Source organism: Cornus florida, unplaced genomic scaffold (genome assembly GCF_030987335.1).
Source record: "Cornus florida cultivar Cherokee Brave unplaced genomic scaffold, ASM3098733v1 CherokeeBrave_3.0.0_Hap2_Chr07, whole genome shotgun sequence".
Classification (NCBI taxonomy): Eukaryota; Viridiplantae; Streptophyta; class Magnoliopsida; order Cornales; family Cornaceae; genus Cornus; species Cornus florida.
The window spans coordinates 18425648-18451104 of NW_026775577.1; the positions used below are offsets into that span (position 1 = coordinate 18425648).

Genomic DNA, 25457 nt, shown 5'->3' on the forward strand with positions numbered 1-25457 from the left:
GCTTCTCATCGGAATTCATAGATTCGGACCGAAATCATCCATAGATTCCGACCAAAATCATTCTCTTGTCGTTGATCTCATCTTATTGAACTTGGAGTAGTCAAATAAACCATGAGAAAGTTGAGTTTCATTAATTCTAATCTGAATGCATGTTTTAAATCTGGTCTGTATATATGGTACTAGAAAGCACTTTTATTTCAATGTTTTCTTTCTTTGAAGAACCAAAAAGCCAGGCTTTCCATGATCAACTTGGAATTGATGTTATTGATGTTCATTGTTCGTTAAAAATTAACTCTTGGTTACTGCGAGAAATGGAGATGGCCGTTGTAACGGTTATAATCTCAAATAGCCGTTACTTCACATGTTGTTTTCTGAGTTGGGCCAAAAGATTATATCCTTTTGGGCCTTCAGGTCTGTAATTTTTTCTTTGGGCTATGCCCAATCACCGATTGTGATTCTCTTTTTGTTCCCAAGTTTATTTACTTTTTGGGCCTTTAGGTGAGTACTGTAATTTTTTTTTTTTTTTTTTTGTTTGGGCGCTGTAAATATTTTTACCGTGCACACACGGTTGCTTGAGCTGCCAATAATAATAATAATAATAATAATAAAAACATATTGCACATAGTGAAATATAAGGAAAAATAAAGACAAAAAATAAAAAACAAAATTCAACCAACAGCAAATATTTATGTAGTACTCAAAAGAACAAATAACACTTCATATCACAAACTATATATAAACCCATAACACTTTATAATACACTGTATAAACCACCGCAAACATAAAACTTAGCGATGCTTATTCATTAGACTCCATATTTTCACGTAACACCCCAGACTGCTCACTCCTTTCACCTAGAAACAAGCATACATATATATACACACATATAAACTATATATTATATTATATATATATATATATTTAAACCCAACACAAGACATACATATAAACTACTACATATATCAAAGACACCTAAAGTTGCCCACTCCAACCTTCCTAGCATCACATATCATTTCTTCTCCGGTGCTCACCACCGAAGCGTGGGTCCTCCTCAGTGCCTCTTTGTCCGGTGCCCGTACCAGCTGCCCTCGTGCCAGCTCCGGTGCCATGTGTGCCCGGACCGGTTGCTGCTCTAGTGTCACCTCCGGGACCACCATAAATGCCAGTGGCGCCAGTTGCTCCGGTGTCGAACGCTCCACCTGTAGTACTTTCATACATAGCCGTAGGATCATATGCACCCCTAGCGCCGGTATCATGTGCTCCTCCGCCTAGACCAGCATCATATGCACCAGTAGGACCAGATATTCTGGTGCCAGGAACGTAGGTCCTCCCGGTGGCTGCTCCGTATGCACCGGTAGTGCCGGTTGTTCCGGTGGCGGTGGTGTAGGCTCCGGTGGTGCCAGTAGCTTTGTACTGAATATCTTCACATTGGAGGCCGGGTCTGTCGTAGTAGGGGTCTTGATATTCGTCGGTTGGGCGGCCTTGTTGTCCGGCGTGCTGGTCTCCGAATTCGTCGATTAGGCGACCTGGTTTGTTGTACTGGTCACCGTACTGTGCCATAGCTTCAGACCTGAAAAACTTGTAATATATGAGTCAATTGAAAATTGGATTGAAACATAGAATAAGAGAGTTGATGAAGAGAGATCGATGTTGATTTGAGCTTATATATATAGGCATGCAAAGGTGGTGGATAAGGATAAGTTCAATCTGCATGCAACGTGAAACAAGGTGGTGACACGTTAAATTTGGAGGTTGGTGTACGTGGCAGGTTTTGGATGACACGTGTCTTGTAACGTGGTCTTGGGATGACACTAGTCATTACTTAGGTGTTCAAATGCGAGGAACCGGGATCTCTAGGTCAGACATGGGTATGACAGTAATTTGTCATCCAAATAAATTGAGAATATCTTAATTAAATTAGGGATACAAGAATAATGAAAAGGTGATATATTTTATAATTTATTTGTCTGATAATATTACCGTATGTGTCGATGTAATCATGTGCAGCAATAATATGAATGTGTACATCAATATCAATGCATCCATTATAATATTTTTGAAGTAATGTGTTACATTTTTTATTTAAAAAAATAAACAAATTTCGATTCTAGATGCAAGAATGAGAGTCAAAATTAATAATAAAGTATGAGAGTCAACTTTATGGTCTTATGTATAATACTTATGAACTTAATTTGTAACGCACTTGATGTGTTGCATAGTTATCAGGTGATTGATTCAAGACTTAGCATTATAAAAGATACTACATGTTAAGCTGGACTAAACTTATTATGTTGTTCATTAATATTGAAAAGGGCTTATTTAACCAAATATATCTATCTATCTATCTATGTGTGTGTAGAAAAGATTTGAAATAAACAAACATGATATCATATATATATGAAAACAATTCATCTAGATAGTAATAATTAATCTCCCTTGGCAATAGTTATCTGAAAACACACACATTTGCCTGTTGCACTATGGATAATGTCAAGCTAATTTCCATCAGGGACATATATATATGGAAGAAGAGAAGGCCTAGCATGAGAGAGAAGAACCTGTCAGACTAGCCAAGTTGACTGCCTGGGAACCAAACAAGGCTTCAAAGCACACACAAACACACACCTTGGGTGGTAGCAGGCAAGTCATCCTTGGCTACCAAACAAGACTCTTATCTTCATGTAAGGCCTCTCTTCCTCTCTCAAAACCAACCTCTGCATGCAAATTCTTGGTTCCAAGATATCTATTTATAGAGAATTAATATGTGCATGCATGCATGCATGAGTGACTAATGCATGCATCATCTAGTAGCCAATGAAAAAAGGAATATATTCTATTCAAAATGTAAGGTCCAAATGTGCTTTTTATTTGATTTATTCTTAGACCTGAAGGAAATGGAATTTCAACGGCTAAGAAAAGCGATTGAACACTTGTGTACTGGCACTGGTCTGGTCAGGTCAGCTTCCACAACTTGCACTAGTACCGAATCAATTTGGCAACCTGTAACTCCTTTAAAGAGCCACACCAAAAGGTTAATGTACGAATTAAGCTCCTTCAAGTAAATCTGTGGGCAAGTCAAGCTTTGATTAATTGCCTCATTTATTATGACTGAAACTTACTGTTCCTAGTGCTGAACTTTCGTGCAAATTTGATCTTTAGCACATTCACAAACACGAGAAATTATTATGTGTATGGGAGAAATTATGAAGTGGTTTTGAACCATTTCATACTTGGTGCATGGACCATTTTAATAAAAATTAATATATTCTTATAGGTCCACCCTTGCTCGCCATGATATGAAGCCTGTTTTTATGTGAATTGAGTGTTGGCATTATGATAATATTAGTTGATTTTATCACTCGTGCCATTATAACGTTAATCTCCACTCACATCAAATATAGAATATTATTTTTTTAAGATGTAAATATGCATAATAGTGGAAAATGAAGTTAATAAATCATAAACTATATGTAATAGAGGAAAATGAAGTTAATAAATCATAAACTTATTTGTTCATAATCTTCTTTTTAATCTTATATTAAAAAGTGTCCATTGCACTTATGAATTATATATAATAATCATAATGTCAATTTTAGAAAAAATATATATATAGGTATTCATATCTTCACTCTCTTTTGTGCACACAGATCTGGATATATCCACCACATTCCAAATTTCGACACATGTCAATTTTAATTTTAATAAATTACTTTAAAGACTGATTTAAAAATTGGAGAATCAAGTTCAGGACCCCACCTTTCAATTATTCTCTAGCATCACATTAATTTCATTGATATAATTTATTTACTTTGCTACAGTTATTGATACGACGAGCCACAAATTTTGACCTGAATCTTTTTCTCCCTTTCCATGTTCATGACTAATTTGACATTTGGCGCATAAAAAGCAACACAAAATGAATAAAGCAATGACTGAATAAAAGTTTCAAAAGGCCAAAAAAATTAAAAAAAATATAAAAGTTTCAAATTCTATATGCTCTATAAAGCTTTGATGATGAATGAACCATGTCAAGATAATTTGTTCTCTATGCATCAGAAAAAAAAAAAAAAAAAAAAAAAAAAAAAAAAAGGGGATAATTTGGTCTCTCTAGTCCATGCCCTTCCATTGTTCTTCACTTTACAACATTATCGAACCATCCCGATCATGATCATATGCCCCCACGTGAGGAAGACGAATTACCTTGTCATCCAGAAGGCATCGCGCGAACTCTAAAAGATAAAAAATTAATTAAAAAAAATATCTCTCTTGCAAATTCAATCAATTGGAGCTAATTTACTTTGTAAAAATAATGCCAAAATTTAATTTCTAATCATACCCGTATAGATGAATGACATTTAGCCATAATATAATCTACATTGACAGAAAATATTTATATTTTTTGTCTGAAAATTAACAAAAAAATATAATCTATATTTTTTTTTTTTTTTTTCCAGTTGAATAGTATAATATATGTAGTATGTACTAAACGTTTTAAATATCATATAATTAACTAAATAAATTTTTTAAAGGGTTTTCATATTTATTGTTAATCATTTTATTTAAACAAAAAATAGTTATAATATGACAATGTAAAATAATGTCTTCACAATCACTCTCTTTTGAATAAGTTTATTTTTCTAAGACATCTACCTATACAAGTGAACAAATTTGCCTTGGACAATCTGAAAGGTGACATAACATTACAAACTTAAGAGCAAACTCCCAAAACAAGGAACCAGACAAACAGTCCAAGATCAATCAACTAGGCATATCAAGCAAGTACAACTTAGAATAAGTATAAACATAACTTAGAATAAGTATAAACATAAAATTAAGGGTAAATTAAATTAACATCTTTTGAGGGTTGGACATTTTTGTCAGTAACAAAAATTTTAAAAATGACTAAGTCATCTTTTCTTTATATTAAAAGATCCCAATAATCTTTGATTAGGTGTTTTTCTTAAAAAAAGGTAAGATAATATAGTGTTTACAAGATAAAGAAGAAAAAAAAAAAGGTAATAGAGTCTTTTTATTTGATAATTTTTTTTATTAAACTATTATTTATTTAGATAAGGATATGAAACGCATTTCTTACTTTTAGGGGAAGTCAAAGTAATAAAAGTCAAACGCTCAATCGATGTGTAATTTGCTCAAACCTAAGGATAGATCCATGTAATTTGTGAGTTGCGTTGTGCGAAGATTGTGGACGTAATTTGGATTTTAAAAACAGTTAAAGGGAGTGAATAAATGTGACGTGATGTTTTACCCAAACTTTTACTTGAATTAATTTTACCGAATTAAAACAAACCAATCAACCGACGAATAAAAAATAAATGTAAGAAAAGTAAAGTTTGAGAGGAATTTTAGCAAGGAAAGCCAATTGAAAAAATCTCGAAAGCTTTCATGCGATCTCGAGCGAAACAATCTACTATATATGAAACAAAGTACAATGAATTTCGACTCAGCCTTGTTGACATTTTACCGCTTGTAATCCAGGATTATACAGATTGTACAACTGTAGGGTTGAATTATTTACTCCTTGATTTAGGACTAATTGGTAGGTAATTAGTTTCCCGATTATTGTATATTTAGTTACCTATTTTAGCTAGATATTATTCTATAAATTGAATGTAATACCATCGTGAATAATATTTTTGAATAAAGTGTTAATTCTCATATTCTTTCTCTGAAATTCAAGATGGTATCAGAGCCATCATTGAACCGTATTTTTTTATTCTCTTTGAATTTAGCTTTGAAATACACAGACCCATACACAGCCAATACATCAACAGGCATCTCATATCCATATACAATCATCTCAAATCCATATACACAGAAATTATCAACCCTGAAATTCACCGATCTGCCATCGCAAGCCACAATCGAACAAGCTGCACCGTAAGCCGCAGCCAAACTGCTGCCTACCACTGCCTACAATCTGCCATCGCCGGATCTGAATCTGTCGTGAACCAGTCGGATCTGAATCTGCCGTGAACCGCTGCACCACTGCTTGCCAGCGACTCTTCAAACGACAACAAACCGCTGCACCTCGAATGCCAAATTACCGGATCATAGCTATCGCCGGATCTTCATCGGATCTTCTCCATCATCACCGTCGTGTCACCGGATCAGGCCACTCTCTGCCGCTGCCTCGCCGGATCGCGTCGTGGTTCTCTGCCGCTGTCTCGTATCCAATTTTTTTTTTTTTTTTTTTTTTATATATTTCTCTCTGTTGCTTAACAGAGACTAGCTTGAATATTGTTTTTTATTTTTTTATTTTATTAATATATATATATATATTGAATCCTTTAGGACGAAATCTGTTCCTATTTTTGTTCAATCTGAAGGTGTTTTTAATGCAGGGATTAGTCTTACTGAATCCAATTATGATATTTGGTCCCAACTGATGGAGATGCATATTGCTGAAAAGAAAAAACTTTCCTATATTCGTGGCAAGACTAAGCCACCTACTGAATCAGAAGATGGTTATGACAAGTGGTATGCCGAAAATCAGAAAGTGAAGCGGTGGCTATTAATGTCCATGACTCCAGAAATTATGAAGCGTTATTTACGCTTACCCACTGCTAACAAAATCTAGAGTGCTCTATTAAAGGACTTTTATGATGGGAATGATGGGTTACAAGTTTTCGCCTTGAACCAAAAGGCCTTCACCGCCAGACAAAATGGAAAATCTCTATCTGAATATTATGGAGAGCTAACTGAGGTTTTCCGATATATGGACTATCGAGATAAAGTGGTCATGAAAGATCCGGATGACATTGAAGCATATCGAATTCACATCTTTCTTGCCGAATTAGATGGTGATTTTAAACAAGTTTATGGAGAAATTCTACGCATCGATCTCAATCCAGACTTGGAAGGCTGCTACTCTTTGGTTCGACGAGAAGCGGTACGTCGTGCAACTCTGAAAGGGGAATCCGAAAACTCTGAAGCTTCAATCATGATGGCTCGAAACAGGTCTAAGCAAAACTGGCAGGACCGTACTAAACCCAATCAATCTAAAGCCACCAACGGTGTAAATAAGTTTACCTACAAATGCAACCATTACAATCAGACTGGTCATACCAAAAGTCACTGTTTTGAACTTGTGGGATATCTGGAATGGTGGGATCATAGTCGTTGAAAGAAGAATTCAACGAAGACCTCCACTGCAGCAGTTGTTCAGACAGATGATGCTAGTGTTAAAAAGGCCTTGGGGTTGGTAGTAACTGGAGATAATGGTAGTAAGGTTTTAAATATTTCTACACCTGTTGTTAATAGTGCATGGATAATTGATTCTGGTGCTACAGATCATATGACATTTGATTCTAGACAGGTCTCCCCTATTAATTCCTCCTCACAACAATTTGTTTCTATTGCCAATGGTACTTCAACCCTAATTATTGGGGAAGGATCTTTGACACTCACTGATAATCTGCATTTAGATTCTGTTTTAGCTGTTCTATTTTTATCTTCTAATCTGTTGTCCGTTTCCCAAATAACCACAGTTTTATCTTGTGTTGTAATTTTTTGGCCTAATTTTTGTGTGTTTAAAGACATCCAAACAAAGCAGACGATTGGTTGTAGTATTAGGTGAGGGAAGCTGTATTACTTGGACTTGATGTCAAAAAGTTCCGACAAATTCTAACAAGCATTGACAATGGATGGTTCTAAGGGGAGACAAAGAAATCTGAAATCTGGCTGTGGCATTGACGTCTAGGGCATACTTCCTTTGGTTATCTGAAAAAATTATTTCCTAGTTTATTTGAAAATTTTGATGGTTCTAGTTTCCGCTGTGATGTTTGTGAACTAGCAAAGAACCACCGTACTTTGTTTCCATTATGTTTGAATAAAAGTCCACTTCCTTTTATAGTTATACATTTTGATGTTTGGGGTCCGTCCAAAGTCACTACTTTAGATGGATCACGTTGGTTTGTTACTTTTATTGATGATTGTACCAAGATGACCTGGTTGTGCTTGATGAAATCCAAAAGTAAAGTGAACTTATATTGTTTCAAAAGCTTCATAAATTGGTTGCAACTCACTACAATGCACATGTTCAGGTTCTCCGTAGTGACAATGGTGAAGAATATAAGAGTTTTGACCTTCAACAATATTTAGAAGCACATGACACTATTCATCAAACCACTTGTTTCAATACACCCCAGCAGAAACGGGGTTACAGAGTGCAAAAATCGCCACTTGTTAGAGGTTGTTTGTGCTTCCTTGATAGAAGCTCATATGCCGTTATCGTATTTGGGAGAAACACTTACCTCTGTAGCATATCTAATCAATTGAGTACCTTCTAGCTCTATTGACTTCCAGACACTATTGCAGGCTCTCACTGACGCAGTTGTTGCTCCAACCGTCCCAAATCTACCTCCTCATGTCTTTGGTTGTGTAGCATTTGTACACCTCCATAAGCATCAACGCAACAAACTAACTCCTCGAGCGTTACAATGTGTTTTTCTCGGATATACTACTCATTAAAAGGGGTATTGCTGTTATCACCCTCCAACTCGATGAATGTTTATCACCATAGATGTTGTCTTCTATGAAGACTCGATGTATTTTTTCTCTGTGTCTGAACTTCAGAGGGAGTACCAGAAGGAAATTCAAACTCTAGATTATGATTATCACACTTTTGAGGTTGAGGACGGCGATTCTAATGGTGATGACTCACAAGTTAGACCAGCCAATCAGAAATCAAGCAAATTAGATTTGAGTGGTATAAGTTTGGATCAAAGTGGTGATGAATGCCCAGAAATGAAAAGGATGGCACCAACCCCACCGTTGTTCGAGTTTGAGTCCCTCGCAACTGATATATCAAACCAATCACCTGCTGAGGATGTTCCTGATTTAGTGCCTGAGCCACTCAGAAAACAATTACCACAACGTCACAGTGGAGGTATTCCTAAACCCACATATGAACCCGAACTTTCTAGTAAAGTTAAGTATCCCATGAGTCATTATATGTCGAACCATCGTTTGTCAGAATCAAATTTATTATTTGTAAATCAATTATCTACTGTATCTATTCCTAACAGTGTGCAGGAAGCCTTAGCTGACCCTAGGTGGAAAGCAGCAATGAAAGAAGAGATGAAATCCTTACAGAAAAATAAAACTTGGGAACTCATTGATCCTCCACCAGAAAAGAAACCAGTAGGGTGTCAATGGATTTATACTGTGAAGTATAAAGCCGATGGCATAGTTGAATGCTTTAAAGCAAGATTGGTGGCAAAAGGTTACACCCAAACTTATAGAATTGATTACACAGATACATTCGCACCTGTAGCCAAAATCAATACAGTTCGTGTCTTGTTGTCTTTAGCTGCGAACTTGGATTGGCCATTACAACTATTTGATGCGAAGAATGCCTTTCTGCATGGTGAATTATCTGAAAAAGTCTACATGGATCTCCCACCAGGATGCATGATACCCGAAAAGTATAGTCGGAAAGTCTGCAGGTTAAAGAAATCATTGTATGGGTTGAAACAATCTCCAAGAGTATGGTTTGGAAGATTCACAAAGTCGATGATAGCCTTTGGCTACCGTCAGAGCAATTCAGACCACACATTTTGTGATACTGTAATACCCCTAGTTTTAAAAAGGATAAAATTGAGATTTTTATTTATTGATTGATTGATTAATTGATCTAATTATGTGATTTAGTTATTTTGTTTTTCTTAAGTGATTAATAGTGTGTATTTAAATTAATATTGTTTAATTGTGAATAGTAGATGTGTATTTAATTATTTATTGTCTTGAATTTATTTATGTGTTTTGAGTGATTATTTATTTGCTTTCCTTATTTGTTTTACGTGTAATTAATTACTTAGGTTTAGGGTGTTACGATTATGTAATTATGGGTGCTGACTTATAGGAGGTTGGAATTAGGGTTAAGTTTTTATGGTAGCTTACATATTTAACTTTACAAGTCTGCTAGGGTTAAAAACAAACCTATGCACGTAAGAATTCTTAAAAGAGAAAACAGAGGCACGCATAATGGTTTTGAGAGGAAACTATAGGGGCCACCAGTTAAAAGTTCAACCGTGACATGAAGGTCGTATCAAGGAGGAAGGAGTGGATGGATTGTGGTATTGGAACTGAGCAGTAGGAAGGTTGCCGGTCGTCCGTTCGTCGGAAACTCCATAGACGACATTGTAAGGTTTCAAACCGAAACCTAAAGGCAAGTTTCATTCTATCTCCTTCCTGTAAACTTGTGTTCTGTGCATTCTATATGGTCTCCAGGAAATTAATTTAACTTTAAAATGGAAGGTTGATACAAGATTATCAGACTGTAACCTGTTGCATGCTTAATTAACTGGGCTCAGTTCTCTTGCATAAATTGTGTTGTTTTCGGTTTAGATTTTCGTCAATTGATTTAAATTGGAACATGAAGGGCTTTTAGGGTTGTTTAGACTCTAATTGAACCTTGTAAACTTTAAAAAAAAAAAAAAATTCAGAACCGAAGGATGGAGTTCGCCGGTAGCAGAGAGGGCAAACAGGGGAACCATAAATTGTTTCGTTTATGGTTTATATTTTGTCAATTAATTCATATTCAAATTGGAGAAGATTCTAGGATTGTTAGGACTTAAACGGACAGTAAAATTTATTTAATTAATGTGCTTGAATTTAAAGGAATTTAATTGTATGAAATTGAATTTGTTTTATGACTGTTTTTACGGTTGGATTATATACCTGTTTTAACCATGATTTCTCTTGAATGTACACTTGTTTTGAATCATGTAGTAATGCAAAATTACTTCTTATAATTAGTTGGGATGGTCTGGAACTTAAAACAATGGGTTAGGAACTTGAACAGGGGCAACCAGAAAGTTAGAAAGTGTCCGGAATTGAAGAAGACGGAGGTTCAAATAATGGAGCAAGCTCTATTCTTCAAAGGAGCCGGCTCCATTGAGATGGAGCAGGCTCTAAACTATTTTAGAGCCGGCTCCAAGAGGATAGAGCAGGCTCCAAAATATAATGGAGCCGGCTCCATTTTTGGTAATGCACAGTAAGTGCGTTTTTGTGATTTTTCTGATTTCAGGGGCTTAAATGAAATTAATGGAAAGTGGTGTGGGGTTTTAGATGTTTAAAATCAACCTATTAAAACCATAAAATAGTTAGTATATGCTAGTGTTTTAATATTAATGGACATCATGAATTTTTAAAAAGATTAATGTGCATGTTGTTCAGGAAGGAGAAAGTCTTAAATTTCTAGTTTGGTTAGCCAATTGAATGGACTGAATTGAAAGATATTTTAGGGATGTTGTACCAAAGATATTTGTGATATATTTAAGTTCCATGAGGTTTGGTTGGGTTGTGGTTGTGGACGTCATGTAATTTAAATACATTGTTGCATGCTATCAGGAGTGGATGAGTTTTTATTTGCCGGTTTGTTTTAACCAGTTTATTTTGGTAAATATAAAATACCATTAGGGTTGTATATAATGTGTTGTGAGACTTCTTAGTTGACATATTATGTCAAGGACAGGTTTTAACATGGAGGATTTAAAAGGACGTCATGTAATGAAACAATAATTTTCATGCCGTCAAGGATTAAGAAGGATTTTCATTACTAGGCTTTGTTTTAATAATTTAAATGAACTAGTATGAGAGTATGGTTAGGGATGTCTAGTATAATGTGCTCAGCTCATATTTCTGATAGCCATTATACCATGGTGTGGGTGTTAATTGATGAACTGTTGAAATTTCTGTTTTGTCAATTGGATGGATATGGATGGTTTAAATTGTCTATCAATGCTTTAACAATTTAAATGGAAGTTTTATGATTATAATCATATACTGGATGCATAATTTGGTTATACATATAATAGACTGTATTTATGTTTATTTTGGAGTATGGTTGATGAATATTTATTATTAATTTGTCAACTATATTGGATGGAGGATGGTATGCACCGGTATGGGACGGTGGCATACTAAGTATGGATTAGTTCAAACACTATAACCTACCTATTCTGGATTGAGGTGTGAATTTACCATAAAGGTTCAGTCCCACTCATATTTGTGTCATATTAATTATGAATTGAATGACCTATTTTGGTTTCTGGATGGATTGTTATATTTATATCAGACCACTACAAAAGATGGATGATATTTTGTATTAGGAGTATACGGACTTTATATACATATCATTATGGTGCCATGATATGAGCTTGAGTCTCAGGACCATGGTTAGGGTGCGTATATCACCTAGGATGGATAACTGGACACAGATGTTGTTCCCTGGTAGGTCTAGATACACATGACCACAGTATGTGAGATTTGTATGGTATCTCTACTCAGGCTGAAACAGACCTATTGGACTAGTGAGCGTCTTATAGTGTGTATCTATATCTATATGGACTATTTTAGTTATTGCCGAGCTATCTAGGATGTATCTGCGTATCGGGTTTATGTATGGATTGTAGTAGTATGGAACTTGCATGTGGGCCTGACCCACCCTTATTTTTCAGGTGTTCGTGAGTACCAGACTTAAGGCTTGATCGTGGTGATGCAGATACAGACACTCACTCTTCCGACTATATAGGAGTTTCTTTCTTATTTTAGTTTTGTGTTTTAATTCTGTATTTCATTTACAGTTGAGGATTATTAGGGGTCCACTTGGTGGATTCCTGAGTTGTAAGGATTGTAAGGTTTAAATTATATTAAAATTTTATTTGAAGGATTTTTCGTATTTAGGATTCTTATCAGCTTATTATTATTTTATCTTATTTCATTTTTTTTTTTTATTCTGTGTTCAATTACATATTGATTGTTTGGTATCCCTCGGATCTGTGCTCAGACTTGATCACCCGTGGCTCTAGAATCGAGGGGTATCATAGATACCCCCGAATTTCTGGATGCAGGTTGGCCAAGCCCACACCCGAATACCCGAGGATATCAAAACAAATAACAATAATCGAACACAGAATACAACAAATGAAAATAAGAATAACCAAAATGCTGATCAGAAACTAAAACGATAAATAAAACCTTACAATAAATTTACACTAATAAAATCCCCTGACACAAGTAATCCTCTAATTGAAATTATAACTTGAGAATCAATATTGTGGACCCTGGAAACCAAAACTGAACAATCAATGCTCTACAATAAGATACAGAAATCCCAAAGGAAACTACTATGTAGACAATCCGGAAGAGTGAAGTAAACGGTCCCTACTCAGCACGAACAATCCCTACTCCTAATGAATACCTGAAAAATGATGGTGGGTCAGACCTACAAACAAGTTCTATTCTACTATAGCCCAAGCAGAGGCCTGATACGCAGATACATCCTAGATAACCTCAACAAGAGCTATATAGTCCATAACTATATATATATATATATATATATATTTCCACACTAAAGAACTCTCACTAGACTACAGGCCAGTTTCAACCTAACTAGTAGGTAACATGCAAAACGCACCCGAAGTGGGCATGAGTACCTAGACCTAACAGGGTACACCTCAAACCATCATAGCCAGCTATTTATCCCACTGCATATACGCTCCCTAACTATCGACTCTGATACTTAAGCTCATATCGAGGTACCATAATTATATATATAAATTCCATCTAAAACTAATGCAGTGCCGCTCAACTGTTTGTTGCCAAGACACGACATTTAATTAGGATTTAAATATTATAATTAAATCTATTTCCTTAATCCAGAATAGGTAGAAGTTAGCGTTTTGATCTAATCCGTACCTAATATGCCACCGTCCCATACCGGTGCATATAATCTATAAAATCCATATAATTGATAGAACAAGTAAAGCAGTTCAACAATTAAAATCCAGAATAGGCAGGGGTTAGCGTTTTGATCTAATCCGTCCCTAGTATGCCACCGTACCATACCGGTGCATACAATCCTTAACATCCATGTAATTGACAGAACAACATTTAATGGTTCATCAATTAAAATCCAGAACAACATCCATGAAATTGACAGAACAAAATTTAATAGTTCATCAATTAAAATTCAGAACAACATCCATATAATTGACAGAATAGAATCTAATAGTTTATCAATTAAAAATCCAACATAAGCATAAATAAAGTCTGCTAAGTATATGACCCTCTTATGTATCCAAAACAAGATTTAAAAATCATGTCACAGTCCGTTAAATTGCTAAAATAAAATAAAGTAATTAAATCATTTTTATCCGTTAACAGCATGCACAATTGTTTAAACTTTCATACTGTTAAATCCATTAGCATATAGATATTAATTATGCAATATGGGGTTTAATATTACATGAAATAATGTTTAGAATCCTTAATATTAACCCAGAACAGTCCAGGAACCCCAAAAATATCAAAATAGTACTTAAAACCACGTCCAGCACACATTTAAGCATGAGAGCAAACTCTCAAAAGTTGAGAGCCAGCTCTCAAGCAATGGGAGCCGGCTCCCCTACCTTGGGAGCTGGCTCTGTGACTTAGGGAGCTGGCTCCCTCAATCCATGGAGCCGGCTCTCTCTCTCACAGAGAGCCGTGGCCAAAAAACTTAGGGAGCCGGCTCCATTCCCTTGGGAGCCAGCTCTGTCCCTACTTTCTATCATCATCTTTGTCTTCGACGATGTTAAAAACCCTCTGTACTGTCTTAGTTTAAGTTCCTAGAGGTCCAATTATGTTCCAAATCATCCAGAAAAATTATAAAACCCAATACGCAACATTACAAGAAACTTAAAACAGAATTGAAACAAGTTATACAGAAAATCAATTTCAATCATTCAACACATATATTACGGTTTAAAAACTGAATTAACATGCATACTTAATCAATTTTAATATTCGTTTAGTTCCTGGAGACTACCTAGGCATGCACAAAACACAGGTCCAAGGAAAAAAGTAAGAAATATAACTTACCTTTGGTTTCAGTTTTGAAACCTTAAACCGTCTTCTCTAATATTTCTGATGACTCCTTCACTGCCATCTACTGCTCCTGGTTCAACCCACAAGCAACCCTCTTCCTTCCTCCTTGATCCGACCTTCAATCTATGGCCAAAACCCCAACTGATCCTCTCAATTTCTCTCAAACCTCTCTATATTTTACATTACCTCCATTGATACGTGACTAGGGTTCTAAACCCTTGGCAGACAAAACATAAATATATATAGGCTTATTCAAAACCTAATTCTAATCCTACTTACACCATAAGTCAGACGGAAAGAAAAATTAAAATATAATATAAAATAAATATTTATATAAGTCGGCTATCCCACATGATTTCATAAAAGTAAATAAAATCCTAAAACTATATTATACATATATAATGAATAATAATATTAATTTAATCATTAATAATAATTAATAATTAAACTAACCCCAAATACATATATACCCATATATATATGTATAACCATCCATTGGTATTAACTGTACCCCTTCAACCTCCTATCTAAGTAGTCCATGCAACCATAACGGTTGGTCTATTACTACTTTCCAAAGCCAACTCTTTAAAAAAAATTAAAATTAAAATTAAAATTAAATAATTAATCATTTAAACTAACAAATCTATAAACTAACAAATAAGTTATAAGAAATTTCACACAATTAAACCACATATTTCAAATAAATAATTAAGCAAATAAAAACTCAAAGTCACATAAGCACATAGCCACATATTTCATTAAAATGCACAAGAAATAAAAATTAAATTCCAATTATATCTTTTGGAAAACTAGGGGTATTTGTTAACCCTAAAACCAATTTTGACGATCACAAAACATTAACTGTGTTTTAAGGACTAACATTTGCCTTGGGAACACATAACAGGTTTGTTACTTGAAGTCTAAAAGCGAAGTGGAAATCAAGGAAAGGTAAAGCCAAACAAGATATATGCACTCCAAAGACAAAAGAAAATGAGTTATTCACTTCAAACTTCAAAGGTGAAACACAGAGAAGAAAAGTAATCAAGTCTGGCTTTTCAAATGAGGTAGATAGGTTTGGAGAGTGCCATAGATTCAAATGTTAAAGTAACGTATGAATGTCATAAAGCTCTCACATCCTAGGATCATTCAGTCTTCATATCATGATAACATCATATAATTGTTCATATATCTTTGAAGCCTAAGAAAAATAGGAGGATGGAGGTTCACAGTAGGTTTGGTTTGGCCAAAAGTGTTTCAGCTGACCAAACATGAAGGTTCAGCTGATCGATAAGGTTTTCACAAAATTATATATGTATCAGCCGACCAAAGATTATCCATCAGCCGACCGACAATGAGTTTTCTTAAAGTCCCGAGAGCAGTGATTGTTAATAACCGTTTCGGCCGACCGACGATTGGGGATTTAGCCGGCTAACGAAAGGATTTCAGCCGACTGATGCATAGTTAAATTCAAATCAAACGGTTACCTGTGAACTTGGATTACTGACACCTCATCTGCAACAGCTATATTGACCTTTTCTCTCTATAAATAGGAGCAGCAGCTTGTGTTATAATATACACCTACAAGAAAACAAGTTGAAGAACATTCAAGAACTTCATTCTAGAGTATTCAAGGCAATCATTTGATCACTCGTTCCTTATTAGAGATTTGAGCTTCATTTCATTCATTTACTTACTCTTGTTGTGAGTTTACAATTGTAAATCTATCTTGAGAGAGATTCAATCTTGTACTTCAATTACAAACTTTTCTACAAACTTGTAAGGGTTGGTGTGACCCGAGAGAAGCCTAGGAAAAGGGTGTTCTCTTAGTAAGAAAGGGAAGCAAAGACTTGCTTCATGTGAAGGTTTGCTCTCCACCATTAAGGAGAAGTTCTAGTGGATTGGGAAGTCTCAAGAGGGGTCTTGAGCCGAGGAATAGGAGTTTTCGAACCTTACTAAAAATCTCCGTGTCAATTGTTTGCAATTTCTTATCCCTATCTCTCTGACATTTATGTTTTGAATTATTATCTACTTTAATTGATTATTGCATAATTGTTTATCTCTAGTTGAAATTGTAAATTATTTTAATTGGTCATTGGCTCTATTCACCCCCCTCTAGAGTCTATTAGTGTTTAACAATTGGTATCAGAGCTTAATCTCTAGTTAAAGATCTAATAATCTTAGAGAACGATCATGGCCAATTTTCATCAAGAAGGTCAATCTAACAATAGACCTCCTTGGTTTGATGGAAATGATTATAATTATTAGAAAATCAAAATGAGAGCATTTCTAAGAGGTCTAGACATCGATGCTTGGAAAGCCACCGAATAAGGTGATCACATTCTAACCAAAGTTGTTGATGGCCAAAGAGTTCCAAAAATTTATGATGAGTGGACTCAAAATGAGCGTAGGCTTGTTCAATATAATGTCATGCCTATCACAAATCTCTATTGTGCTCTAAGCAAAGACGAATTCAATAGAGTTTCGGATTGTGAAACGGCCAAAGAGATTTGGGATAAACTTGAAATTACATATGTTGGCACTAGTTATGTCAAGGAATCTAAAATGAACATGCATGTCCATAAATATGAATTATTTACCATGAACAACAAAGAAACAATTAGTGAAATGTATTCTCGTTTTACTAACATTATCAATTCTTTGAAGGCTCTTGGAAAGTCATATACATCATCCGAAAATGTGAGAAAAATTCTTAGGTCTTTGCCTAAGAATTGGGAAGCTAAGAAGACCGCTATTCAAGAAGCTAAAAATCTCAACACACTTCCTATTGATGAGCTCATTGGTCCTTTGATGGCATATGAGCTAGAGATGAATAATGGAGATGACAACAAGGAAACTCACAAGAAAACTCTAGTTCTTCAAGCCACTACCAAGGAGGTTGAAGTTGAGAAAGCTCTCGATAATGAAGAAGAGAAAGAAATTGCACTCATCACCAAAACCGTGAGAAGAGTTCTTCAAATGAAGAAGTACCAAAAGAGCAACAATATCAAAAGAGGTGGTTCCACAAGTGAGCAAGGAAAAAGAGAAGCACCTACTTGTTTTCATTGTGAAAAACCGGGGCACTTCAAATCGGATTGTTATGCATACAAAAATGAAAAGGAACGGAAAAAGAAATCCCAAGCCATGCGTGCTACATGGGAGGATGATGATTCAAATGGATCCGGAAGTGATGATGAACTCAATGAATTGGTCAATCTTTGCCTCATGGCCGATGAAGATGAGGTAAACTCTAACCATGACTCATTTGATTTAGAAACTACTTATGATGAATTAGTTGATACTCACAATTACTTGCTTGATACTTTTAAAGAATTGCATGATGAATTAGGCAAGATGGTTCCAAAGTGTGCTAGTCTTAAAAGAGAAAACTATATTATCTCTCAAAAGGTTGAAAAATCTCTTCTTGAAAATGAAGCATTGAAAAGGAAAAAGAATGTGAATTAGCTAAAGAATTAGCATCTATTGATTTAGTTTCCGAAAATAAGTCCTTGAAAGTCATAATTGAAGATCAAATTGAGACTTTAGCCAAGTTCACAAAAGGTAGAGAGAATTTAAGTCTTATGCTTGGTAAGCAAAGAAATGCTTACGCTAAGGATGAGCTTGGATATGATCCTCACAACAAAGATTCTTATTTAATAAAGAAGAGAAAACCTTTGAACGACTATTTTGTTAAAAATTCATCTCAAAGTCCAAAATGCAATTATTGTAAAAGGTTAGGATATAAGATTAATCATTGTCCCATTAGGCCATGCAAAACAAAAGAAATTTGGGCTATTAAAGGAACATATATGTTTTTTCCTAACTTCCATGGACCCAAGAAAATGTGTGTACCAAAAGAAGATTACTTAAATTCCTTTTGTAGGTTTGCTTGAAGACTTTATCATCATCCAAGGACAAATGGTTCATTTATAGTGGATACTCAAGACATATGACGGGAGATCGTTCAAAATTTCTCTCAATCAAGCCTCACAAAGGAGGAAACGTCACTTTTGGAGACAACTCAAAAGGCAAGGTCATTGGCATTAGATCTATTGGTATCTCTTCTTCCCTATCTATTGATGATGTGTTACTTGTCAAAGGCTTAAAACATAACTTGTTTAGCATTAGTCAACTATGTGATAAAAGTTATGATGTGCTTTTTAAATCGGATAAATGCATTGTTAAAAAGAATAACAATGAAGTGTTTCATGCTCTTAGAAATGGTAATGTGTATACTTTACTTTTATGTGAATTGCATAATCAAGATGTTAAGTGTCTTGTATCTTCAAATGAAAATAGTTGGTTGTGGCATAGAAGATTAGGCCATGCTAGCATGGAATTGATTTCAAAATTATCTAAACATGAGTTAGTTAAAGACCTCCCAAAGACTAACTTTTCAAAAGATAAAACTTGTAGTGCATGCCAAATAGGCAAACAAATCAAGTCATCATTCAAAAGAAAAAAGGATATAACGACTACAAGACCACTTGAATTAATTCATATGGACTTATTTGGTCCGGCGAGAGTAGCTAGTCTAGGTGGAATACTCTATGCTTTTGTCATTGTTGATGACTACTCTAGATTCACTTAGGTATTTTTTCTTACACACAAAAATGAGACTTACACAATTTTCTCTAAATTTTGTAAAAGAGTCGAAAATGAAAAGGAGTATAGGATTAAAACCATTAGAAGTGATAGAGGTAGAGAATTTGACAACCAAGACGTTGAAAGGTTTTGTGATGAAAATGGATACAATCATAATCTTTCGGCTCCTAGATCTCCTCAACAAAATGGAAATGTTGAAAGGAAAAATAGGTCTCTCCAAGAAATGTCTAGGACTATGTTGAATGAACATAATTCTCCTAGATCTCTATAGGCCGAAGCCATTTGTACCTCGTGTTATATCATAAATAGAGTCATCATTAGAAAACTTCTCAATAAAACTCCTTATGAACTTTAGAACAAAAGGAAGCCAAACATTGGTTATTTTAAAGTTTTCGGATGTAAATGCTTTATATTGAATGATAAAGACAATCTAGGGAAATTTGAACCTAAATGGGATGAAGGTATTTTCCTAGGGTATTCTTCTTGTAGCAAAGCATTTAGAGTGTTCAACAAAAGAACACTTGTTGTTGTGGAATACATACATGTCGTATTCGATGAGTCACAATTACCCCCTACTAGATGGTCATTGGATGATAAAGAGGATGTAATTGAGATTGAAAAGAATTTTGAGAATCTTGATCCATACAATTCATCTCTTGAAGATCTCCCCAAAAATGATCAAAAGAAAGTCATCCTCATAAAGACACACTTCCTAAGGATTGGAAGTAAGTGCCAAATCATCTAATAAATCAAATCACTGGCGATCCATCCAAAGGAGTAAGTACTAGGTCTCAAATTAATGATATATGCAATTATGTAGCTTTTGTCTCCCAACTTGAACCAAAAAATATTCATGAAGCCGAAAATGATAAGTCTTGGATCTTAGCCATGCAAGAAGAACTTAACCAATTTGAAAGAAATAAAGTTTGGAAATTGGTTCCAAGACCTAAAGATAAGACTATCATTGGAACAAAATGGGTATTTAGGAACAAAAAGGATGAATCGGGAACAATTGTGAGAAACAAGGTTAGACTTGTTGCTCAAAGGTATAACCAAGAAGAAGGAATTGACTATGAGGAAACCTTTGCTCCCGTAGCTAGGCTTGAAGCCATTAGAATGCTCCTTACATTTGCATCCCATAAAAACTTTAAGTTATGTCAAATGGATGTAAAAAGTGCCTTCTTAAATGGTTTCATTAAGGAAGAAATGCATGTAGAACAACCACCGGGATTTGAAAGCTATGATTGTCCTAACCATGTTTACAAATTGTCAAAAACATTGTATGGTTTGAAACAAGCTCCAAGAGCTTGGTATGAAAGACTAAGTGGATTTCTACTTGAAAATGGTTTTATTAGAGGAAAAATTGACAACACTTTTTTTACTAAAACCATTGATGGCAACCTATTAATTATTCAAATATACGTTAATGATATCATTTTTGGATCATCCAATAGTGTGCTTTGTGAAAAGTTCACTTCTAGCATGCAAAATGAGTTTGAAATGAGCATGATGGGTAAACTTACCTTCTTTCTAGGATTGCAAATCAAACAAACACTTGATGGCATTTTCGTTTGTCAATCCAAGTATGTTAAAGATTTGCTAAAGAAATTTGGCTTGGAGGAAGTCAAACATGCCAAAACTCCCATGAGTTCATCTTTGAAACTTGATAAAGATGAAAAAAGCATAGATGTAGATATCAAGAAGTATAGAGGCATGATTGGTAGTCTTTTATATTTAACCGCAAGTAGACCGGACATAATGTTTAGTGTATGCTTATGTGCTAGATTCCAATTTTGTCCTAAAGAATCTCATTTGTGTGTTGTTAAACGTATTTTTCGCTACTTATGTGGTACAACAAATTTGGGGCTTTGGTTTCCTAGAAATACTTCTTTCAATCTTGTTAGCTATTCGGATGCCGACTTTGCCAGATGTAGAGTTGATAGAAAAAGCACTAGTGGCACTTGTCACCTCCTTGGTCAATCACTAGTATCTTGGTCTTGCAAAAAGCAAAATTCCGTAACTTTGTCAACGGCGGAAGCCGAATATGTGGCGGCCGAAAGTAGTTGTGCTCAAACGCTTTACATTAAGCAACAACTTGAAGACTTCGGACTTAAATTTGACCACATTCCTATAAAATGTGATAACACGAGTGCTATTTGTATTTCAAAGAACCCTATTTTGCACTCAAGAACGAAGTACATTGAGATACGATATCACTTCATTAGAGATCATGTTTCAAAGGGCGACATTAAATTAGTCTTTATAAGCACCGATAAGCAACTCGCTGACATTTTTACCAAACCCATTCAAGAGGATACATTTTGCTTTATCAAAAGAGAGCTTAGAATGGCATATGAAGAGGATGTTCTTTCCAGCAGTTAAAATTGTGATAAAGGGCATTTCAGCCGACCGAAAATCAATCATCAGCCAACTGAAAGGCACAGGTTCGGTTAATCGAAGTTGTCTTGTCAGCCAATCGAAAGTCAAATCTACGATCTTTAATTAGGGTTTTAAGCCATTTTTTATTTCATTTTTCCTTTTCTAGGGTTTCTCTCTCTTCCTCGCCGTTGGATCACCTCTTCTCTTCCCAAGCTCTTTGCTAAATCTTAATCTCTCACACCTCAAGTTCATCTCCTCTGGTAAGTGAATCTCACGTTTTCATCAATTGATCACCCCTTCATTTAAGCACGTTTTATTTCAATCACTGATACATGCACTCTCTATCAAATATTCCAATTTCAAAATCAATCATGCACGAATTCTAAGTTGATTTTGTGGGTTAATGTTTATGAAATCCTAATCTCATTATGTGTGCTCATCTTAGGGTTTCCATTTATCTCTATCTCATATTTGCAAAACCTTAGATTTCACTGTGCCTAAGATTTGGGGATTTCCAAAACTCTGTGTTCATTGTGTTATTCTTAAGTCTAATTTGTGCAGAACTTTGTGGGTTTGCATTGGATTTGATTTTGCCGTATTTTTGTCCTATCAAAATCCTAGAATTCTATTAAGGCATGTTCAGTGTTATTTTTATTCTATGATTTTTATTCTATTAAGGCATGTTCACTTATTCAAACTCTTCTAAAAATTTCTGAGTTTGACTGCATATTCTTGTTATTTCTCTGTCAAAATTTAATCGGGCATTCAAATCATTTTCAGATCAATTTGATGTAGGATTTCTGTCAAAAATTGATTTGTGTTTGATTACTCTATTGATTTTCTGTCAAAAGGAATTTTCCAAAACTTCACCAAATCATATCATCCTCTGAGCCTAGGAGAAACCCCCCTCGCCCATCTTCCAAACGAAAGAAAACTAGTCGCACTGAGCAAGCCGAGGCTAGCAATGTTGAAGCCCTGCCAGTTTCCAACCTTACTCTTTTTTAGAATCCAACCATGAAAAATCTCTATGACACTAAGTTCTTTCATAGAAAAGTTACTTTCAGGAAAGTTTTGTCAAAATCCGAATGTGAGGCCCTTCATCTGAACACTTACGAACTTTTTGATGCTATAGGATTGGGAAAGTATGTAGCTATGAATGTCCCATTCTATCCTCGTTTGGTTTGTCTCCTTTACACCCATCTCGAAAAAATTCCACATACCTTGCAAGTAGAATCCTTTGTTGCAAGTACTAGCTTTACCTTAGATATTCCTACCATTCGAACAATTCTTGACTTACCCGAGGGATCCATCAAGTATTTCACCACCTTCAGGGGAGGAATTCAATAAGCTTGAGGCCGTTCGGCAAATGAGCTACAATAAGCGGATCACAAATACTCACATAGTTCATGCCAAACAGCTCACTTTAGAAGCTCGGGTCATTTATAACATTATCATGTATGCAATCCTTCCCAAATCCGGAGGTCGCTCTGATGTCTCATACATGGAGGCATTCCTCATTTGGTGCATCCTTAATGGTAAGGATTTTGATCTTGTTTTTCTCATGTTTTATCATATTCTTGAGTGCCAAAAGAGTGAAGACAAACACCTTTTTTATGCCATGCCATTGAGTCTCATCTTTCTAGCAAAGGGGGTATCCATTGGACGAGAAGTGAAAAAGGATCAAGGGCCCCGGAACAAACTCACATCCACCACTCTTGGATTAATGGGATTTAAAATGGATAATAGTGGGCATTGGTTCAATCCAATTGAACGCGCTTGGAATGAGGCCTTAGAGAGGGGAAAGCTTCGAGATGATGGAGAATTTCTCGTCCCTCCCAATATTCCAGCTCCTGTTGTGCATGAGGATGATAACCATGATGAACCCCTTCCAGTTGATCCTTATGTTCCTCTGCCACCTCCACAGATCGATCCAGCTATTCTCGAGCTCCTCACGCAACAAAATGCTCTTCTTCATGAGCATATCAGCATCTCTCGCCGGACTGAAGCTAAAGTCAATGATGTGGTCGGTCGTCTAGACACAATTGAGGGTGATGTCAACGCCATCAAGAAGAATCTCGAGGAACTGCGTATGGCTGCTGATCTTCCTCCCTACTAGTCTTTCTCTGCATTACTTTTCCTTATTTTGCAGTCTTTATTTTGCTTCTTTATGCTATGTTTTCTTTTTGAGGATGACAAAAAGGGGGAGAAAATGTAGTTGATGTTTGATTGACAATTGGTTTATTTTGGTGGTGTTTGGCTGAAACTATGTTGATGTGTTTCTAGTTATAGTTGTTGACACAGGATTATTCTGGATAGACTGTTTTAACCTTGGACAGACTGTTGTACTCATTTTTCTAAATATCAATGTTAGTCTCTATATAATTCTCTGGATATATCTACTTGTCAATTTTATATACAATGCATAAAAATAGGGGGAGACTTATATGAAAAATGCCTACTTCCAGTTGCAGCCTTAAATTGTCTTTAATTACCTGCTATGAAGTACAAATAAGCATAATGATAGGGGGAACATGTTTAAATGTAACTCCACTTATTTCTAAAACACATCAATGTTTTGTCCTCATCAAAAATGGGGAGATTGTTAACTCTAAAACCAATTTTGACGATCACAAAACATTAACTGTGTTTTAAGGACTAACATTTGCCTTGAGAACACATAACAGGTTTGTTACTTGAATTCTAAAAGCGAAGTGGAAATCAAGGAAAGGTAAAGCCAAGTAAGATACATATTACATACTCTAAAGACAAAAGAAAACGAGTTATTCACTTGAAACTTCAAGTGTGAAACACGGAGAAGAAAAATAATCAAGTCTGGCTTTTTAAATGAGGTAGATAGGTTTGGAGAGTGCCATAGATTCAAATGTTAAAGTAATGTATGAATGTCATAAAGCTCTCACATCCTAGGATCATTCAGTCTTCATATTATGATAGCATCATATAATTGTTCATATATCTTTGAAGCCTAAGAAAAAGAGGAGGATGAAGGTTCACAGTAGGTTTGGTTTGGCCAAAAAGTGTTTGGGCCGACCGAACATGAAGGTTCAGCCGACCGATAAGGGTTTTCACAAAATTATATATGTATCAGCCGACCGAAGATTGTCCATCAGCCGATCGACAATGAGTTTTCTTAAAGTCCCGAGAGCAGTGATTTTTAACAACCGTTTCGGCCAACCGACGATTGGAGATCAGCCGACTGACGAAAGGATTTCAGCTGACTGATGATGTTCCATCAGTCGACCGACGCATAGTTAAATTCAAATCAAATGGCTACCTGCGAACTTAGATTATTGACACCTCATCTCCAACAGCTATATTGACCTCAAACAGCTATATTGACATCTTCTCTCTATAAATAGGAGCTGCAGCTTGTGTTACAATATACACCTACAAGAGAGCAAGCTGAAGAGCATTCAAGGCAATCATTTGATCACTCATTCCATACTAGAGATTTGAGCTTCATTTTATTCATTTACTTACTCTTATTATGAGCTTACAATTGTAAATCTATCTTAAGAGAGATTCAATCTTGTACTTCAACTACAAACTTTTCTACAAACTTGTAA

The 25457-nt window shown here is 35.4% G+C and overlaps 1 protein-coding gene across 1 annotated transcript; it reads right to left on the reverse strand.

Annotated features, from left to right (window-relative positions):
* Positions 1-685: 685 nt before the first annotated feature.
* LOC132266663 (jacalin-related lectin 34-like) lies at positions 686-2706 on the reverse strand. Its single transcript, XM_059767596.1, has 2 exons — positions 2559-2706; positions 686-1570 (listed from the first exon to the last, which is right to left on the reverse strand). Exon 2 carries the CDS (start codon positions 1558-1560, stop codon positions 1003-1005), a length of 558 nt encoding a protein of 185 aa, XP_059623579.1. The 5' UTR covers positions 1561-1570; positions 2559-2706; the 3' UTR covers positions 686-1002.
* Between the last annotated feature and the right edge of the window lie 22751 nt (positions 2707-25457).

Excerpts from the sequence above, each read along its gene's own strand:
- LOC132266663 (XM_059767596.1), bottom strand. The coding sequence starts at position 1,560 with ATGGCACAGTACGGTGACCAGTACAACAAACCAGGTCGCCTAATCGAC.